Here is a 19,466-nt window from a genome sequence, read left to right on the forward strand (position 1 = left end):
TCCAAGTCGCTGATGAGACTGCACAACAGCAGCACAACACCCCTGAGTAAACATGCATTAGAACAGTCGTAGGAGTAATAATCATCCAAGTCGCTGATGAGACTGCACAACAGCAGCACAACACCCCTGAGTAAACAAGCATTAGAACAGTCGTAGGAGTAATAATCATCCAAGTCGCCGATGAGACTGCACAACAGCAGCACAACACCCCTGAGTAAACAAGCATTAGAACAGTCGTAGGAGTAATAATCATCCAAGTCGCTGATGAGACTGCACAACAGCAGCACAACACCCCTGAGTAAACAAGCATTAGAACAGTCGTAGGAGTAATAATCATCCAAGTCGCTGATGAGACTGCACAACAGCAGCACAACACCCCTGAGTAAACAAGAAATTAGAACAGTCGTAGGAGTAATAATCATCCAAGTCGCCGATGAGACTGCACAACAGCAGCACAACACCCCTGAGTAAACAAGCATTAGAACAGTCGTAGGAGTAATAATCATCCAAGTCGCTGATGAGACTGCACAACAGCAGCACAACACCCCTGAGTAAACAAGCATTAGAACAGTCGTAGGAGTAATAATCATCCAAGTCGCCGATGAGACTGCACAACAGCAGCACAACACCCCTGAGTAAACAAGCATTAGAACAGTCGTAGGAGTAATAATCATCCAAGTCGCTGATGAGACTGCACAACAGCAGCACAACACCCCTGAGTAAACAAGCATTAGAACAGTCGTAGGAGTAATAATCATCCAAGTCGCTGATGAGACTGCACAACAGCAGCACAACACCCCTGAGTAAACAAGCATTAGAACAGTCGTAGGAGTAATAATCATCCAAGTCGCCGATGAGACTGCACAACAGCAGCACAACACCCCTGAGTAAACAAGCATTAGAACAGTCGTAGGAGTAATAATCATCCAAGTCGCTGATGAGACTGCACAACAGCAGCACAACACCCCTGAGTAAACAAGCATTAGAACAGTCGTAGGAGTAATAATCATCCAAGTCGCTGATGAGACTGCACAACAGCAGCACAACACCCCTGAGTAAACAAGAAATTAGAACAGTCGTAGGAGTAATAATCATCCAAGTCGCTGATGAGACTGCACAACAGCAGCACAACACCCCTGAGTAAACAAGCATTAGAACAGTCGTAGGAGTAATAATCATCCAAGTCGCTGATGAGACTGCACAACAGCAGCACAACACCCCTGAGTAAACAAGCATTAGAACAGTCGTAGGAGTAATAATCATCCAAGTCGCTGATGAGACTGCACAACAGCAGCACAACACCCCTGAGTAAACAAGCATTAGAACAGTCGTAGGAGTAATAATCATCCAAGTCGCCGATGAGACTGCACAACAGCAGCACAACACCCCTGAGTAAACAAGCATTAGAACAGTCGTAGGAGTAATAATCATCCAAGTCGCTGATGAGACTGCACAACAGCAGCACAACACCCCTGAGTAAACAAGCATTAGAACAGTCGTAGGAGTAATAATCATCCAAGTCGCTGATGAGACTGCACAACAGCAGCACAACACCCCTGAGTAAACAAGCATTAGAACAGTCGTAGGAGTAATAATCATCCAAGTCGCTGATGAGACTGCACAACAGCAGCACAACACCCCTGAGTAAACATGCATTAGAACAGTCGTAGGAGTAATAATCATCCAAGTCGCTGATGAGACTGCACAACAGCAGCACAACACCCCTGAGTAAACAAGCATTAGAACAGGCGTAGGAGTAATAATCATCCAAGTCGCTGATGAGACTGCACAACAGCAGCACAACACCGAGCACGCTTTCTCTATCACTCACTTTTCCCTGGACGACCTCGAGAGGGCTGTGATTTGAGCATTGCGTGACTGACTGACTCGCAGGCTGCTAAGCCGCTGACTCCGCTGTTGGGTAATAGAGCCTCACTGAAGTGACTCCAGGAGGAGGAGGTGGTCTGTGTTGTCGTCTTTTGGGAATCGTACTTGAAATGTTACGAGGCTCAGCTCGTTGTAGGAGATCAGGAAGGACATTTTATTCTTCATGCTGTGACTTAAAAAATAGCACTACATAGGGGAACATAGTTGATAATTGAATTACAATAAATATAGTCCTTAATTCTGGGCTTGCGCCGTCCATGATGAGGTGGGTAGTGAGGTGATCCACTCGAGCCACGTCATCAATGATTGCACACACACAAAAAAACGTCCCATTAAATTTGATTTGATTTCTTTTGGCTGAGTCCACATTTTTCTGTACCTCCTCCTGGCAAGCCAGGGTATGGCTCCTCCTCAACGCAGGGGTCGGTGGATCGCACACCCCGACCTGCGCTACCCACCAACCCTCGCCCCTACAGGCCACGTGCACCGCTGCCACCGCTGAACGCTGCCACAGTTACACATGGACATTTATTCATCTCACGACGATCGCACAATCAAACTACGATTGGCGAAGAAAAAGAAAAAAAACCCTGACTCAATGCAGACTCTGAATTACGGATGCGTCGCTGTTGTGCACTTCAGCAAGGCTACATCAGACGACTTCCCGACAAGGAGCCGTCCAGGCTGCCTCCTCCTCCTCCTGCTGCCACTCCTCTCGCTGGTGCCTCCCGCGCGCAGCTCCGGCCGCACCAACCGACCGCTCGGCCCGAGTCGTGGGGGAGGTCGTGGGAACTCCCGGGGCCCCAGTACCTGCGGCCCAGCGCCCGCCTGCTCGGCCAGCTCCTGGGCCCGGGCTGGGCGGCCACGCACGGCCCCGGGGCCTCGGGGCTGCGCCCAGCTGGTGGCCGGCAGACGTCGGCGGGAGCGGCCCAACACCACCACCAGCAGCAGCAGTTCGCCTGGGAAGGTGGCGGTGCCCTCGCAGGTCAGAGGTGGGGCGCAGAGGCCCCAGGGGTGGCAGCGGACCATTGCAGACCTCTATCTGGGCCATTATTGTGGAGGCATTGTGATGTTGTCAAAAGGCTGATCCTTCAGGCCACGTGGCCTGATCTCTGTCAAAGAGTAAATGTGAGTGATACGTTTATGTTAAGTTCAGTTTAACATATGTGAGCTTGGGTAGGACATAGCACGGCTAGCAGGAGTGATGGGCGATGGACAAGACTGGTAAAGGAATGGCAGCCAAAGGAGGGAATGTGCCATAGAGGAAGAACAGTGCAGAGCTGGGGCGGTGAATTTCGTTCACGGGCAGGAGTAAGATGGATTGTGGGGGATGGTGATTGCAGTGGGAGGCCTTAATCCGGCTGTGGATAGAAAGTAACCAATGATGATTATGATAATGATGATGATCATGATAACGATGATGCTTATGATAACGTTTTTAGAAGACTTAGCTCTTTGTTACAAGAGGATTCTGGGATATACACATCAGGTCGCGTTCATAGTGCAATACAAATGTCGTCAGAATTAAGAAAGAGAAAAAAACGTGCTTATCAAAATGTGATACAGAGTAAAATTATAGATAAAAAATGACACATTTTTTAATTAACAGAGAATGGACTCGTGAAGCTTTAGTAATTAAAAAACGTGGCATGGGTAAAACGCAGAGGCCTGAGTGAGCTATCGTGAAATGCAACAATAATAAAACAAATATATTATTTTAGAGGCCTCTGTAAATCCTCTGAAAATCCACTGCTGGATGAAGGCCTCCCCACACTATGCTAGCTGTGTGGGTTCCTTAACTGTGGTCCCGGGACCAGTCCGAGTGTCACTCACCGCTGATGTCGGCTGTGGACAGGAATCAACGATAGCGAGCTGTTTGTGGCTATAACAGGCTGTAGCGATAGCGGGCTGTTTGTGGTGATAGCAGGCTGTAGCGACAGCAGGATTCAACGATAGCGGGCTTTTTGTGGCGATAGCAGGCTGTAGCGATAGTAGGAATCAACGATAGCGGGCTGTTTGTGGCTATAACAGGCAATAGCGATAACGGGCTGTTTGTGGCGATAGCAGGCTGTAGCGATAGCGGGCTGCTTGTGGCTATAACAGGCTGTAGCGATAGCGGGCTGCTTTTGTGGTGATAGCAGGCTGTAGCGATTGCAGGATTCAACGATAGCGGGCTGTTTGTGGCGATAGCAGGCTGTAGCGATAGCGGGCTGCTTTTGTGGCGATAGCAGGCTGTAGCGATAGCAGGATTCAACGATAGCGGGCTGTTTGTGGCGATAGCAGGCTGTAGCAATAGCAGGAATCAACGATAGGGGCTGTTTGTGGCGATAGCAGGCTGTAGCGATAGCGGGCTGCTTGTGGCGATAGCAGGCTGTAGCGATAGCAGGAATCAACGATAGCGGGCTGTTTGTGGCTAAAACAGGCTGTAGCGATAGCAGGCTGTTTGTGGCGATAGCAGGCTGTAGCGATAACGGGCTGTTTTTGGCTGTAGCAGGCTGTAGCGATAGCGGCCTGTATTTGTAACATGGGCTACCAGAGGACGCCAATGGCTTGGACACGCAACTTGACCTCTGCGTAGCTTCATAGTTTAAAATCGATTATTACGCTCCTATCAGCAGCTAGAATATGACGAGGCGAAGGGACTTCAGCTTGCGATGGCATTTCAGTTCGTGATGGTCGGCGCGTGCGTGGGACTGGCTTGAGTGAATGTTTCATGATTGGCTTCTCCTTTCGGGATATTTAGAAAATGAGGCCCTTTGAAGTCCCTAAAAATCCTAAATCGGCCTTACAAAGGCAGCAGCAGCAGCAGCGTGTACGCCTTGCCCCTGTTGGGCAACGACGGACAGGTCGCTTTCTCTTTGAGAGCCCGAACAAGAGTCGTGGGCTGCTGTGGGTCGCACGGCAGCTTTGTACTTCCAGAATGGTAAAGAGGCGATTCCGCAGCGTGACACGGCACAAAGTGAGGCTGTCGTGGGCAGGTGTAGAGGTGTTGCCCGAGCCCCGCGCAACCCCCCCCCCACACCCCCCGCTCCCCACACCCCCACGCCCCCCCCTGCCCTCTACACCCCCATGCCCCCCGCTCCCCACACCCCCACACCCCCCGCTCCCCACACCCCCACACCCCCCGCTCCCCCACGCCCCCCCCCTGCCCTCTACACCCCCCCACCCCCACGCACCCCCCGTGCGCGTCGCGATGAATTTGGTGCCGAGCCGCTCGTGCTGGGCGAGAGATTTCTTCATTAAATTGCGAATTATTTTTCTTTGTCTTTCAGACACATTTGACAAAGCGACGCTTAGGAAACAGGTAATTAAAAAAAACACAACTTGTAATGATTATCATCCACACCGGTGCAGTTTGTTCCGGGTATTTGCGTTCGGTGCACCTGCACTGATCATCATCATCAGCGACATCATCGTCACGGCCACTGTCGTGGCTGAGCGGCCTTTCTCTGTAACAGCACCGACCATCTGGAACCCTCTCCCACTGCAGCGGCATCCAAGCAGCAGCTCAAGGCCCTCACCTGTCCAGATGCTTGTTTTCTAATTGGCTTAACGTGACTTGAGCAAAGTAAAACCCCGCAAAAAAATTTTGAAAAAATGTTTGCGTACAATTTCATGGCAGTCGCACAACATCATGGCAGAGCACCCCGGTGGGAACGATGCATGTGGTTCGTGTAGAGCCACCGACACGGCCGCTTTGAGGCCTGGGCCACGGAGCCACACGGCGACGTCCGTCTGAGCAACGTCAACAGACTTCGTGGCGATGGGCGATGTTCGTGATGTGCTGCGAGTGAAGGCTGCACGCGAGGGCGGGTTTCCCTGCGCGTGTTGGAAATGAATCTGTCACCCGCCGCTCCGTCCACGAAGACGGCGGCACTCCAGGGAGAGAGAGAGAGAGAGAGTGCGCGCCACCGTACGGAGTAAGGGCGAACTGCAAGCGCGTCATCGCGATGTCGAATTAGAAAACGCGAGCCGTGAAGAACACGTTTGCTCTCAATGTGTCTTGTGTTTATAATGGTAAACTGCGCGCGTGAGTAATGCGTATCGCTGGAGCCTGGTTTCTGTTCCGATCTTTACTCTGCGTCTTAATTTACGAGACAAGAATCAGTTTGTTGTTAAGATGCATTTCTGTTTTTTTCCAAGATCTCGCTTAAAAAGAGACAAGCGGCGTCGATGGGCCCTTACCCCTGCTCAGTGTCCCACGTGGCACCGTTAGCCACGCGATGACCGTGTCCGGCGCGCATATCCAGGCTGCAGCTCGAAGCCTTATTGATGGGCGCTGGTTGGGCTGGCCATTGATGTTACTGTTGATGAGAAACACTCTGTCCACCACCACCACCGAGATGCGGTTTAGAAGTTGCCGCGGTGGAAGTTCAGCAGACGACACGCGCGTGTGGCCGTGACGCAAGATGCGAGTAAGGCGAAAGGTTGAAGCGATGGGCGCGTCTGTCTTCCTTTCACGACGCTCACCGCGGTCGTTGCTGCTGCTGTTGTTGTCGTGGTGGCTGTTTGCTGGCTGTAGCTGCAGCAAGCATTCTCAGGCGCCCACTCGCGTCCCTCGGGCCCTGCCGTGGGAGGTCCTGACAAAGCCCAAGCCGGCGGTGGCACGTCCGGCGTAGCCCCGGCACCCTCGGCCAGGTCGGGCACCGCCTGGGAGGGGCACGAGAATGTCCACAGCCTGACGCGCGAGTGGGGCCACGCGGGGCCTGCTGGAGGTGGCAGGGTGAGTCGGGCCTTTGGTGATCGCGATATGAAATCTCTGCACTTCATTGTCTGCCTGGCTCTCCAAACGCTGCGAGCGGTCGAGAATGTTTCTCACACAGACACTGTTTATTTGCACAGTTGATCACTGCCATTATCATTGAATTGTGCATGTGTCATCGTGATAATCATGGACATATGTTTTTGTTATGCATTACTTGAATACACTTCAAGGCCGTCTCGATTATAATGTCAGTCACACGCGGAGGCGCATACACGAGCAGGAGAAATGTGATGACTCTCAAGGCGTTGTGATGTGACGTCGAGTGCACGACACCGCCACCAGTCTTGGGTTCAGTCTGCCACCTCTCGGCTTGCGTCCCTGCCCACCCTGAGTTCGTATTCGTTTGAAAAGAAGTGCCGGGTGCCCACGGCACGAGTCGGCAGGGTGTGGAGGTGCTCAGCTTGGCACACTGCCCAGCCACACGCCGTGCCAATAGCCAAGACGCATCAATTTGTAACACTTTTTAACACGTATATAAAGTTGCCTAAGAACAAAACACCATGAATGCGCCCAATACCCACACATTTTAAAGAGCTGAGCGTGGCCGAGCCTGGTTAACGCTGGGATCGGAGACTGCCTGGGAATGCCAAGTGTTGTAATCTTAGCCTGCGAGGTTGCATGACAATGTGAGTGTAGCAATGCACTCCCGAATCTGCCTGTGCACAGCTTCTAGTGTCATCATCCTCTCACCCTCTCGCCTACGTGGTCGGTGTGCTCCGGGTACTCTGCTCTCTTTCCACACTCCGCCAAACCTTCAGTGATGGCATTGACCAAACATCTCCATGGAGCAGGTCCCTCCTGGAAGACGATTCTTTAGATGCAGATACATTGACCTCGATGAATAGAGAGCAGTAGTGTTATTATTGCTGTTGTTGTTTGAATGTAGCGTGGTGGAGAGGTTTCACTTTCACCCCACAAACGACCACGAGTCTCGGTGCCCTGTAAACCTCGAGAAGGCGACGTCAAATGGCGCGCGGATTTGAATGCGACGTAACAACGTCGCCCGCTTTAAATGCGAGAGTTGCGTTTCCCTTGCGTGGTGACAACGCGAAAGCGCACCCTCGCCACCACCTCCTCCACCTCCTCCCCTAAGAGAACGCGCCACTCTGTCTTGCCCTTTGCGCCGTGGCTTCAGCCGACGGAGGGGCGGACCGGACTCCTGGCAGGGGGCCTCCCGCTCTCGGCTCTGACCCCCCAGCCTGGCGCGGCGACGCCACGGCCGACGTCAGAGCAGCCGCCACACAGCGGGGCCGGCGGTGGTGCCGGCAGGCACCCGCAGGGGGCGGCAGGCGACGCGGGAGGCGCCTACGCCTACATCGTCACCAACAAGAAGTGCGAACGGTGCACGGCAGCGACTCTCGCGCCTCCTCCACCACAGCGCTCTCACCCACGCGGGCATAGACGTACACGATAGACACAATATACAAAGATCCCCCACCCCGTGTAAGCCTTCACAGACTGTTGGGGCAAGTGCTGTTAGTGAGCATCTATTAAGGCGGGCAGGGCACACGAGGGGATGGGTGGCCAGCACCACGCCCGGCCAAACACACATAAAGACCCCCCGTATAGACTTAACAGACTGTCGGGGCAAATGCCAAACACGCGCGCACACACGCGCACACCACGCACCATGGCGGCATTAATTACGTAGTCTTATATATTGATCTTTAACCATGCCCCAGGACAGCCTCACGGGTTCTCAGTGATATATTTCAGAAGTGTTCTGCACTGGGAAGTTTGACCAACATAACATTCAAAGCTTCCTGCAGATGGATTGTATTCTTTGGGTCTTTCAGTAAAGTAACGTAGATTGGTTCAAAGGAAATACATTTCTTTGAACCAATCTACGTTACTTTACCGAAAGACCAAAAGAAGATGAATTCCTGCAGTCACGAAAGCTTTAAGTCAAGATGGATTATAATCGATTATAATCAAATGCTGTACTGCCACTTCACAGCCCAGGCCTACATCACCGCTATTTCCAGGTAGTCTATCTTTATCCAGGTACTAATCAGGCTCAAACCTACTGAGCATCCGAGATTTCATGGAATGGGACGCGTTTCGCGCAATATAGTCGTTGGTCAGCTCATCATCCATGCAGGGCGGGTAAAGTTAAAACTGCTGCGTTCGAAGTCAGCAGTGGTTGCCTTGTGGAGAGACTTGACCCTGTCATAATAACGTCGAGATGAGAACTGCACAACGGTCTGTATGAGCTAGGAGAAACGTCGACTTGATATTAATAATTTTACGAAAAATTACGTTGTTAATGACTCGCTATTGTCATGTCAAACATTACGATGTCATTTTGATGTCTCAGGCGTCCACACGCTGCTGCATTCTCAAGACGTTTTGTTCATGAATCACCAGGTAATGAGGTTCGGCGAGGCTTGCCGCGTGCGCGCTGTGGGAGTCAACATTGAGACAAACACAAATGGAATTTCACAAAGAACTTGTTAACCAGCCTTGCCCCGTGTAGCCCGGGAGCACGTCACATAGCCGTTATATTCCCCTATTTCTATCACGCCATCACGCATCGTTATGGAATTATGAAAATCAGTGAGGCACAACACATTCTTTGACGTCCAAGGTTAACTTACAAAATCAAATGCTGGGTGTTTATTTATTGAAAATGTCATTTGTGTCCACAATTGGATGGAGCGGTGGTGCAGTGGTGAGCACACTGCGCTATGATTCCAGAGACCTGGGTATGATTCCCGGCCCTAGACCTCCCGTACGCCAACCCGCACTGACCAGCGCGGAGAAATATGGTCGAACAAACCCCATGACTGACATAAGGTGGGAAGGCCCTCAACCAGCAGTGGATTGATATTTTCTTATGATATTGTGTTTGGAAACTGTAACGTGACATTTCAGTGCCGACCGATTAATTGGACACACATTTTGTTTTCAATGGAAACTCGTAGAAAGCAGAGAAAAATCACCCTGCGTGAGAGGAGGGCCTCGGGAAGATGATGTCACAGAACTACTTCTGAGGTCCTCTCAATTTCCTCTTCTCCAGGCCAGCAGGTGGCGCCCAGCGCCTTCTCGCGTGCCCTCCCGTCGAGGAATTTGTGTCGTGACAAAGCCATCGCGCCGTTTAGTCGTCAGAGTGGGACTCTGCCAATTTTAATGAAAATGTAAATGTCATGGGACTGAGATGTGACCATAACTCGCTGCACTTGAGAATGCAGATTAATCACAGGCGACTCTAACTTGGATTAAAACCCAAGGATCTAGGATCTTGCTGGCTTAGCATTCTGATTCTGGGCCACTAATTTGCCTGGCCATCTCAAAATGATGTTTATTTTCAAATTCACCGAGTTGACATCTCTCTGGACGTGCGCGTAACCCACTCCTCGCGAGCCATCAGCGTGGCATCAGCGCCGAGTCGCCCACTGTGCATTCAGCAGAACCTAAAAATCATTCAAAGACGCACGGACCTTACCTGGGAACATTCTACGTGTAAACGTTTTTTTCAGTAAACATTTCATTGTTTTAAAAGCAAATTGTACATTCAAACTTACATTTATTCTCTGTTGGGAAGGAATTCGTAACCTGCGGGGTTTTGGTCAGGTTTTACTTAATTGTTTTCAAACATAAAAATGTCTCACGTCGTCGTCGTCGGAAGACCGCAGCATACCCAAAAAAGCCCCCCCCCCCATCAGTGGCTGCTAACCTGTGTCGACCTATTGTTCAAACGTGTCCCTCGCGCTTGTTATTGCGATCTATACGAACCTGAGAGAGCCCCTTTGATAAATCTATAACCACCACCGGCTACCTGTGACGTCCCCCTCGCTCCGCCTGGCCGTGTGTATTTATAGCCCCCGTGTTATGCAAAAGGCCCGCCATTCTGCCATGAGACATGCACACGTGTTGCCAGAACGAGGATGTCTTTGGTTGCTAAAGCGCTCGCAGGTGAATCGCCATCACCAGGCTTGCCAGCGAGGTTCGCTGTGCTGCTGTGTTTGCGCAGCGCTGAAATGCGAACGTTTTGTTTTGTTCTCCATGGATTATCGAGTTCATCGTTTATGTAGAGCTGAATTCATTTACCCAGGACCTTGGCTATTGCCGTGGGTGTACTGCATTAATTTCAGTAGAGGTCCCCCGACATGAATTGAAATGAGAAAGCCATTGTGCGCTGGCGTCACGGCCCAAATTTGCCATATTCGAAAAATCACCTTAAAATGATTCGATTGGGATTACACAGACCAACCATCACCCCCCCCCCCCCTCCACGACCGTGAAAGAACTGCGGACTGTGTCAAGCGAAGCGCTTTCCTTCGTTATTATAGCCCTGCATTATACTAACGGCGCAAATACCAAACGCCCTCGGTTGTTGTCGTCTAATTCTCACTTTGGGTCTACAGCCCACACTGGCCGAACGTGACCAATGAAAAGGTGCTAAAATCTCAGCTTGTTACTGGAGGAAAATGACGCCGCTATTGATCGCCGGGCAGAATCAATCTTCTAAGTGTCGTTACCTGCACAAATTGGTTCAAATTAATGAGTTTTACAGTAATAATTTGAACACAAGTACAAATACACTCAACGTATTGATTGTTTTTTCAACAACATCACCCCCGCCCCATCCCCAACACCGCCCCCATCCCCGTGCCGAGACCTCAGAATCTGAAATCTCACAAACACAGACATTGACGTCTTTAAGTGGTGAAATATCTCGTATATAAATATATAAAACAAGCACAGCTTCCTGCGCAGGTGTGGAAAATTCCCAGATTCACCACCGCCACACCGGCTGTCATGGTCTGGACCGCGTGGGGTTCAGAGCGTCTGTTACCGATGTCGTGGCTGAGATTGATTCCATGAGAAAGGCTGGGGTCACTTGAAATTGATTTCACAGAACGCTGGATGGGCTCATTTGAGGGTGTGTGGTGTCAGCATGGCTGGGACCAGCCTTAGGGTCTATGTGTCTCTCTTTGTGTGTGTCTGTGTGTCTATGTTTGCGAGTGTCGCTGTGTCTCTCTCCTTGTGTGTATCTGTGGGGAGCGGTAGTGTAGCGGTGTTGCGGGGTAGCATGCTGCGCTACGAACCTGGCGACGCGAGTTCGACTCCTATTCACGGCCAACACCCGTCACATACTGGGCCTCGCCTGGGTCGACTCAGTCTCAAATGAGTACCTGGTGATCTGTGCAAGCATCGCTAGGGAGACAAAGGCGGTCGGGCGTGGTGCTGGCCACCCACCCATTTTCGGCCTTCATAGGTGCTCGCTAACTTCACTTGCTCATAGAGTATGTTAAAGGCTTCATAATAAAGGTTTTTGGGTTAGATCGCGTTATTTATGTGTCGCAACCCTCCACCACCCGACACGGCCAATCAGTAAAAAATGTGTCACGTTGACAAAAGACAAATAGTTCACTACTTTAGCCCACCGGCGTGTTGAAGAGTGAATTCACAACATTTACAATTTTTGAGTACGACGTTTCGCTGGTAATTACATCCAGCATCATTGGGCAATTTGCCAGAATAGTGAAGCCCTCCTATACGGGGGGGTCTTTGTCTGAGTGTCTATGTTCGTGAGTGTCTTTGTGTGTGTCTTTGTGGCTAGAAGTGTGTCTTTGTGTGTGCGTCTGTGTCTTGGGGGTGGCGTTTGTTGTCTGGGGACGACGAGGATGTGATGGGGCGAGCAGGCGGGTTGGGGGATGCGCTGTTTGCGCTGGGATGAGGCAGGAGGGATGAGGCAGGGAGGGCCAGGCGGGTGTGACTCGCTGCGAGTTGATTTTGCAGGTGAGGATTGTTTGCAGGAGATAAATAATTGGGTCGTTTTGTTGCGCTTGCCTGGGCGGGATGATCTGATCGGCGTCTTGAGTCTCGCCACGACTGTGTGTGTGCTGCTGACTTCCGAGTGTGCACCACGAAGACAAAGATCCCCCCGTATATCCTGAGAAGACTGTTGGCGCAAGTGCTGTTAGCGAGCACCTCATGAAGGCCGGCGCGGCACGCGAAGGGATGGCCGGCACCGCGATCAGCTCGCGTGCAGGGCTGAGCTGGCAAGCAGCAGCGGGCACTCGCAGTGCAGATGAGCATCTCGCTTCTCGGTACCCCCTGCGGTCAAGTAAACTTCAGCCGTTCCAATATCTTCGTGTGGCAAAAAGATAAGCGAGTTGTGTGAAAACCACTTGAAATTAGTGGGGTGTTATCGAGTACTTCACTGTCATTGATCGTGTAAATATCTGGGTACGACTAAGGACGTGCTTGATATCTCAGTTGGCAGACCAATGTCTGCTCTGGCTGATTGTGCAGAGCCCGGCCACCCGAGTTCGATCCCCGCTCACGGCCAGCAACATCACCAGGGACGATTATCTGAACCGGTCCTGAGCCTCCCCAAGGTCGACTCAGCCTCAAATGAGTACCTGGTGCGGTGTGTAAACGTCGTCACTGGGGAGACAAAGGCGGGCGTGAGTGGTGTTGACCACGCCACCCCACCTCCCCGTGTGCCGTGCCGGCCTTCATCGGTGCCACTCGCTAACAGCACTTGCTCCAACAGTCTGCTAAGGCTATGCGGGGGACCTTTGTCTTTGTGTGCGTCTCCTGTGCGCGCGCGTGAGGTGTCGGGCTGGCGGGGGGGGGCCTTGTTTGAAGGGATTAGCCGCGTTGCCGATGATGACTGCGTTTCCATGCCAACGCCTCCAGAATAATGGCAGCTGTCACCGTGTTTCAGGATTAATTTCCTTCCTATTAGTGCCCAGCCTAGTGGCTTCTGTCTTGGCAAGTGATTGGTGTGGGGCTGAGGGCCGAGGGGGTTGGGTGCAAGGGTGTGGGGGGTGTAGGGGGGGTAGAGGTTAGGGGCGGGGTGCGTTGGGGTTGACGGAGAAGCAAGCTTTATCTCTGCTTTTAATAAAAATGCAAATTCATAAAATCGGAATGAACAAAACCTTGCCTGGTTTCCATGGCAACTTTTTCCCCCCCCTCTCACAAAGTTATTATTAGTAATTTATATATATAGGCGCGTACAGAGACACGCGCGCGCACACACACACAAGCAGATCGACGAACAAACATACACACTCACACAGACACAAACAAGACAAAGATCCCCCGTGTAGCCTTAACAGATTGTTGGGGGCAAGTGCCGTTAGCGAGCGGCACCTATGAAGACCGGCACGGCACACGAGGGGGTGGGTGCCAACACCACGCCTGGCCGCCTACACACACACAGAGACACACAAACTGTATTCCCACAAAGACACACACACACATTCTCACTCGCATTCACACATTCAGACGTGCACAGTAACAGAGACAAAGACACACACAGACACACGCGCGCGCGCGCGTACGCACTGATACACACGCCAGGCTGTAGTTTATTATGATTTTAATGATGTGCCAAAGGTCACAGAGAGTCTTGACAGATTTTTGCACAATTAACGCCGCACTGCATTGCCACTGTCACATCGAGAAACAAGAGTGACCCAATGGATTCGGAACACTTGCCATTAACCCTGACATCTGCTGGCAGGCGTATGGGAAGTGCTGGTGAGCGGTGGTGACACGGCCCAGCGGAAGCGCGGTTTTTCGCCTGTTGCAGAGGTCCACGCGTGGTTCTCGTCCGACAGACCGCCCTGGTTCACTGCGCGTGCGTTGAGCGCAAAATACTCGGCGCTTTTTATTTCACAGTGGACATCAAAGGACCCGCAATGGCATGCGACCCGAGTCGGCCATTGTGTGCCAAATTGGAAAATTGCCTGCAAATGCCTCAATTTGCGATAACACAGCATCAGCAGTGGCCACGACTACAGACTGTGAGACACAGGGGCCTCGTGAGAGCCTTGCGCTATAATAGTGGCGACAAATGGCAATATGATGGTGAAACATGTGCCATTTTTTTTCTCTCGCCGTCTTCAGGTTTCCTGCTGCTTGTGAAGCATCTACTCATTCAACTTTCGGCCAATTGTTGCAGTGCAGGACCCTCCAATTTATTTAAACAAATGCTGCTGAGAGATATCGGTTCAGAAGACAAGTAAGCTGATGGGCGACATATGTTTAAGATGTATATGGGCAGACAGATGGAAGGCGGATGGAAGCAGATTGGCCGCCACGGTGGCTAGGAGATGTTAACTACCTCGCCTGGTATATAGGAAGTCGTGTACGCTCAATCCCCACCCTGACACTTGCTGCTCTAGTTATGGAGTTTGCGTGTTCTCCACGTGGACGCGTGGATTTTGCTCCGGGTCCTCTGGTGTTTCCCTCCACGTTTAGAGTATTTGGCTGACGTAGATTCCCACGTGATAAGCCACTTCGTTGACCTATCATTTGTGGCAAGACGCTTCTGAATGAGAGCTCTATAGCTCGTGGGCCTTACCTGGTAAAATAAAAAAATAGTTCATTAGTAGTTCTAAATAGATTGCTTTTCACACATTTTAAGAAGTTGCACTGCTTGTCATAATGGCATTGTTCAATACCTAAACTTGTCCATATAGCTGGAAGAAGAAAAACCTACCAATGAGCAACAGCATAAAATATTACATTAATTATTTAGATGATCGAATCAGTAACTGAAAGAACGATCGTAAACATCACCCTCGTGATAGAACAAAGCCAAGCTATCAAGTGTGGCGCAGACCGAACACCGATCGGAACCCCATCGGGAAGCCCATCGGAGAGAGCCACGCGGCGACACGGCAGCGAATACCCCGCGGGGCGCGCACTGCGCGGCTCCATCCGCGCCGCGTCGCTTCTCCGCCGTGGCCACGTGGCCACGGCGGGCGACGGCGTGGCCCAGCTACTGGGAGGGGGGAGGGGGGCGCCACCGGCCGCGGAAGAGGCCACAGGTCGCCTGTCAGAGCGCCAGAATCACGGGGGTCGAGGCGGGCGCGAGTTTAATGTTCCGCGACGAGACGCCGGGCGACTCGTAAATCGTCGTCGCTCGCCAAACGCCGCCGCCCGTTTACGTCGCCTGTTAAACTCGGCAACGATGCCGCAGGGGGGTCGTCTTTTGTTGTTGTTTGCAAGGGGGTTAAAAGACCAACAAGCAAACAATAAGGGAGACAGTGGAAGATTGAGATGCGAGTTAAGGAGACGAGGCTGTCTGCTCGGTAGCTGCGCGCGCGTTAGCCACGCGAGCTGCGCGTGCGTTAGCCACGTGAGCTGCGCATTACCTGCGTGGCTGGGTCGCCGTCATCATCACCATCGGCAGCCTTGATCCATCTGCTGCTGGATGAAGCCCCCAAGTTGTGGCAGGATCCTGATTGTACAACAAAGTGACGTTCCTCTTGTGCTCGGATATCCGCACGTGATGTGGGTAATGGGACATTTTAGCGAGCGAGTGTCGATGCACCCATTGCTAAAATCAATCCTCAAGCCTTTGCGCGCGATACGCACACCCGTGTGTGAGAATCGATGCATTTCTACCGGTAACCCGCAGCCACTCGAGGCATCACCGTTCACTGAGAGGGTTAAAAAAACAACAACAACAACAACAACAGGCTTTCGAGTGAGATCAACCACGAATAGTGACACTTCATGAAATGGCCATGGGGATGAACCATCCCACCCCCGCTGTGGGGTAAAGGGGTGGACATCTCTGCTTGGTTGCAAGATGCGTGTCAGTGAGGCAGTACAGCAAGTAGGTGATTCCTTGCAAAAAGGTTTCAGTTTGGTGTTGTAACATCTTAACACTTGTTTTATTGCTAGAAAGGGAGAAAGGGTACAACCTATTCTTATAGATGTAGGTCTATCTGTGAAAAGTAAAAGCACTATCCCCTACGATGCATATTATCTCCGCAGAATCCACTTCCACCCGCACTGAAAAATGCTCAACATCGGAGTTGACCCAACGTCCCGATCATGACCCTTCCGCAAAATATCCCGAGACTCCGCGAGGCTTTCCTGGATAAATAATGGACTGCTGCTGCTGTTGCTCTTTGTTGTTGCCCGTGCTGCTCGTCCTTTGTTTACGCCGACTCGCAGCCGAGCTCTGAGTCTGAGTTGTCACCCCGACCCCTGCGTCTGCCCCCGCCCTTCCGCGTCGTGCCCTGGCAGCCCCCTGTCGGAGCACGAGGCCGAGCGACTGATTGCGGCCCTGGCTCTTCACGTCGGACTTCCACCGTCCGTCTTCACCCACATCAGGTGGGAACGGGCCCCCAGCTCCCTCCCACGCTCCCAAAAGCTCATCGCCATCACCATCCGCATCTTCGCTGCCGCCGGCGCCGTGGTTACGGGCGTTGTCATCGTTGTCGTGATCTGCCCCCATGTCACCGCGACCGTCATCATCGTCACTGCGATCATCACCATCATCGTGAGTTTTGCTGTCGTCAGCATTGGCATTACCATGATCGTAATCAACTGACGTATCGCCATCGTCAACATAATCGCCACAAATCTCATCATCATCATCATATCTAACATTATCAGCAGTATAATCATCACTGCGTTCATCATCATCACTGCTCTTATTATCTTCACCATCACTATCATCGCGACCACCACCACCATTTCCACCATCACTCCATCATAACAACCACCGATGCCATCATCATAATAACCAACACCATCACAACCACCGTCATTAACATCATCAATCAATGGTGATGTTTCACTGAGAGGCGTCCCAGCTGGTGCCAGGAAAATCAATAATGAATGAGAAACAACTTCTGTCTCGGTTGACATTTGCCCGCGTCGGGTCCCTTATTAACGCAGCGAAACGTTCCCGCCGCGGTGTGCCGCGGTGTGTCGCGGTGTGTCACGGTGTGTCACGGTGTGTCACGGTGTGTCGCGGTGTGTCACGGTGTGTCACGGTGTGTCACGGTGTGTTACGGTGTGTCGCGGTGTGTCACGGTGTGTCACGGTGTGTTGCGGTGTGTTACGGTGTGTCACGGTGTGTCCACGGTGTGTCACGATGTGTCACGGTTTGTCACGGTGTGTCACGGTGTGTTACGGTGTGTTACGGTGTGTCGCGGTGTGTTACGGTGTGTCACGGTGTGTCACGGTGTGTCGCGGTGTGTCACGGTGTGTCACGGTGTGTCGCGGTGTGTCACGGTGTGTCGCGGTGTGCCGCGGTGGCGCGCAGCCTGGGTGACGTCGCCTCTTTGACGCGCTTCAGGATCAGCGCCAAGAGAGTGTGGCCCGTGAAGTGGGCGATGGGGGTGATGGGGGGCCGTGTTGCTTGACGAGTGTCGCCCACGGATCTCTCGAAGCGGCCGCTGCTCTCCGGTCTCCCGGCCACCGCCGCCGCCGCTGCTGCTCTGGAATGGGAAAGCGCCGAGGACAATTGGAACGCGCATTAATCGAGGCAGCTGTGTGCGAGTGAGTGTGTGCGAGTGTGTGCGTGTGTGTGTGTGGACGCTACTGGGCAGTTGGAGGCAGTCGCCCTCCAACAACAACGGAGGGCGGAGGAGCGACGCTCACAACAACGAGCGGAGCGCCGGGTGGCTAAAGCACAGCAGGTTGGCACAGTAGGGGGCACAGGTGGTGCACCAGCCAGTCATCTCAGTCAGTCGACCCGTGGCACCTGGGTCTGCCCCGTGACCTCCTGCCCGCGGGCGTTCGACACTTCACGTGGCCTCAAGGTGCACATGGCCTGGCACAAGCGTCGTGGTGACGCCACCGCCACTTGGCAAATGGCGGTTGTTGTTGTTGTGAGTGTGTGTGCGCGTGTGTGTGAGTGTGCCTACGACCCATCCTGGGTTTAACCAGACTGGATTGTGTGAGGAGCTCACAAATCCTTGAAAGATCAGGGCAAGGTCCCATCGGTGAGCTCCTCCGGCAGGCAAGGCTGCGTTGGCTGGGTCATGTAGCCCGCATGCCCAGCCACCGCATGCCGAAACAGCTTTTGTTCTGGCGGATCGAGGGCGCTAAACGGGCGCGGCACGGGCTAGACAAGAGATGGAGTGATGTGGTACAGGAGGACGTGGAGCTGAGTGGACTTGCCGATGACAAGCGTCGTGGTGACGTCATCGCCACTTAGTGGCGAATGGCGGTTGTTGTTGTTGTTGTGTGCATGCGCCTGTCAGGGGTCCAGCCTTCATAGGTGCTCGCTAACAAGCACTTTCCCCAAAAGTCTATTGAGGTTATACGGGGGATCATTGCCTTTGTCTCTGCCTGTCAGGGTGAAGGTTCAGGCTCGCACGGCCTGTCGGGAAGGTCTGGGACAATAGGGCAGCGCGGTGGTGGGGGGTGGGGGTGACGGGGGCAGGGGACGCAGGGAGCGGGCTGACCGGGCAGCTGGGGCCCTGGGTGTGACATTTCTGAGAGATTTTCATTCATCATTATTTTCATCATTATCGGAATCATAATTATCATCACGATCATTACTGTCATTATCATCATAGCCGTCATTACTGGTGTTATAATTAGAATCGTGCTCAGCATCATGAGAAACAGCAGTGTTATCATCATTCGTTTTCTTCAGCATCATCACAATCACAACATCCTCATTATTACGACACCGTTTCCACGAGCACCTTACACATCAATAAAAAGCCACAAGGTGCACATTCATTTGTGTATGGCCATGTTCTAGATTTACTTAATGCTTCTGATTGTATGTATTCCATTTATGCCGTCAGCATCATAGTCATGCGGTTATGACATTTTCAATTGGGGTTGCAGTGAGCAGTGGACTACCTGGTGTTGTAAAAAAGTCCGTGGAAGATTACTTCACAGAACTCACAATCAGAATCCGAAATCCATTAAATAGCCTCACAGAACACCTTCGATTGTAACATTAATTTACATCCTTACAAAACAAAGGTGTCTGCACAGGGCATGACATATTAATATGCTCAATAACAACATACATGTATGCATTTATGTATGATATAAACGTATACAATTTACAAATATTTAAAGAATT

At 51.9% G+C, this 19,466-nt stretch overlaps 1 protein-coding gene across 1 annotated transcript in view; it reads left to right on the forward strand.

Moving 5' to 3' along the window:
* LOC116937333 (receptor-type tyrosine-protein phosphatase N2-like) overlaps nucleotides 1-19,466 on the forward strand; it is a 228,638-nt gene that overhangs the window by 56,045 nt on the left and 153,127 nt on the right. The window contains exons 5-9 of the mRNA XM_032944399.2: nucleotides 2,530-2,872; nucleotides 5,160-5,191; nucleotides 6,410-6,610; nucleotides 7,788-7,984; nucleotides 16,655-16,741. Coding sequence (XP_032800290.2) covers nucleotides 2,530-2,872; nucleotides 5,160-5,191; nucleotides 6,410-6,610; nucleotides 7,788-7,984; nucleotides 16,655-16,741 — 860 coding nt within the window. The remainder of the gene's footprint in view (nucleotides 1-2,529; nucleotides 2,873-5,159; nucleotides 5,192-6,409; nucleotides 6,611-7,787; nucleotides 7,985-16,654; nucleotides 16,742-19,466) is intronic.

The sequence above is a fragment of the Petromyzon marinus genome, chromosome 4, assembly GCF_048934315.1.
Source record: "Petromyzon marinus isolate PM22_M1 ecotype Great Lakes invasive population chromosome 4, UKy_Petmar_22M1.pri1.0, whole genome shotgun sequence".
Classification (NCBI taxonomy): domain Eukaryota; kingdom Metazoa; phylum Chordata; class Hyperoartia; order Petromyzontiformes; family Petromyzontidae; genus Petromyzon; species Petromyzon marinus.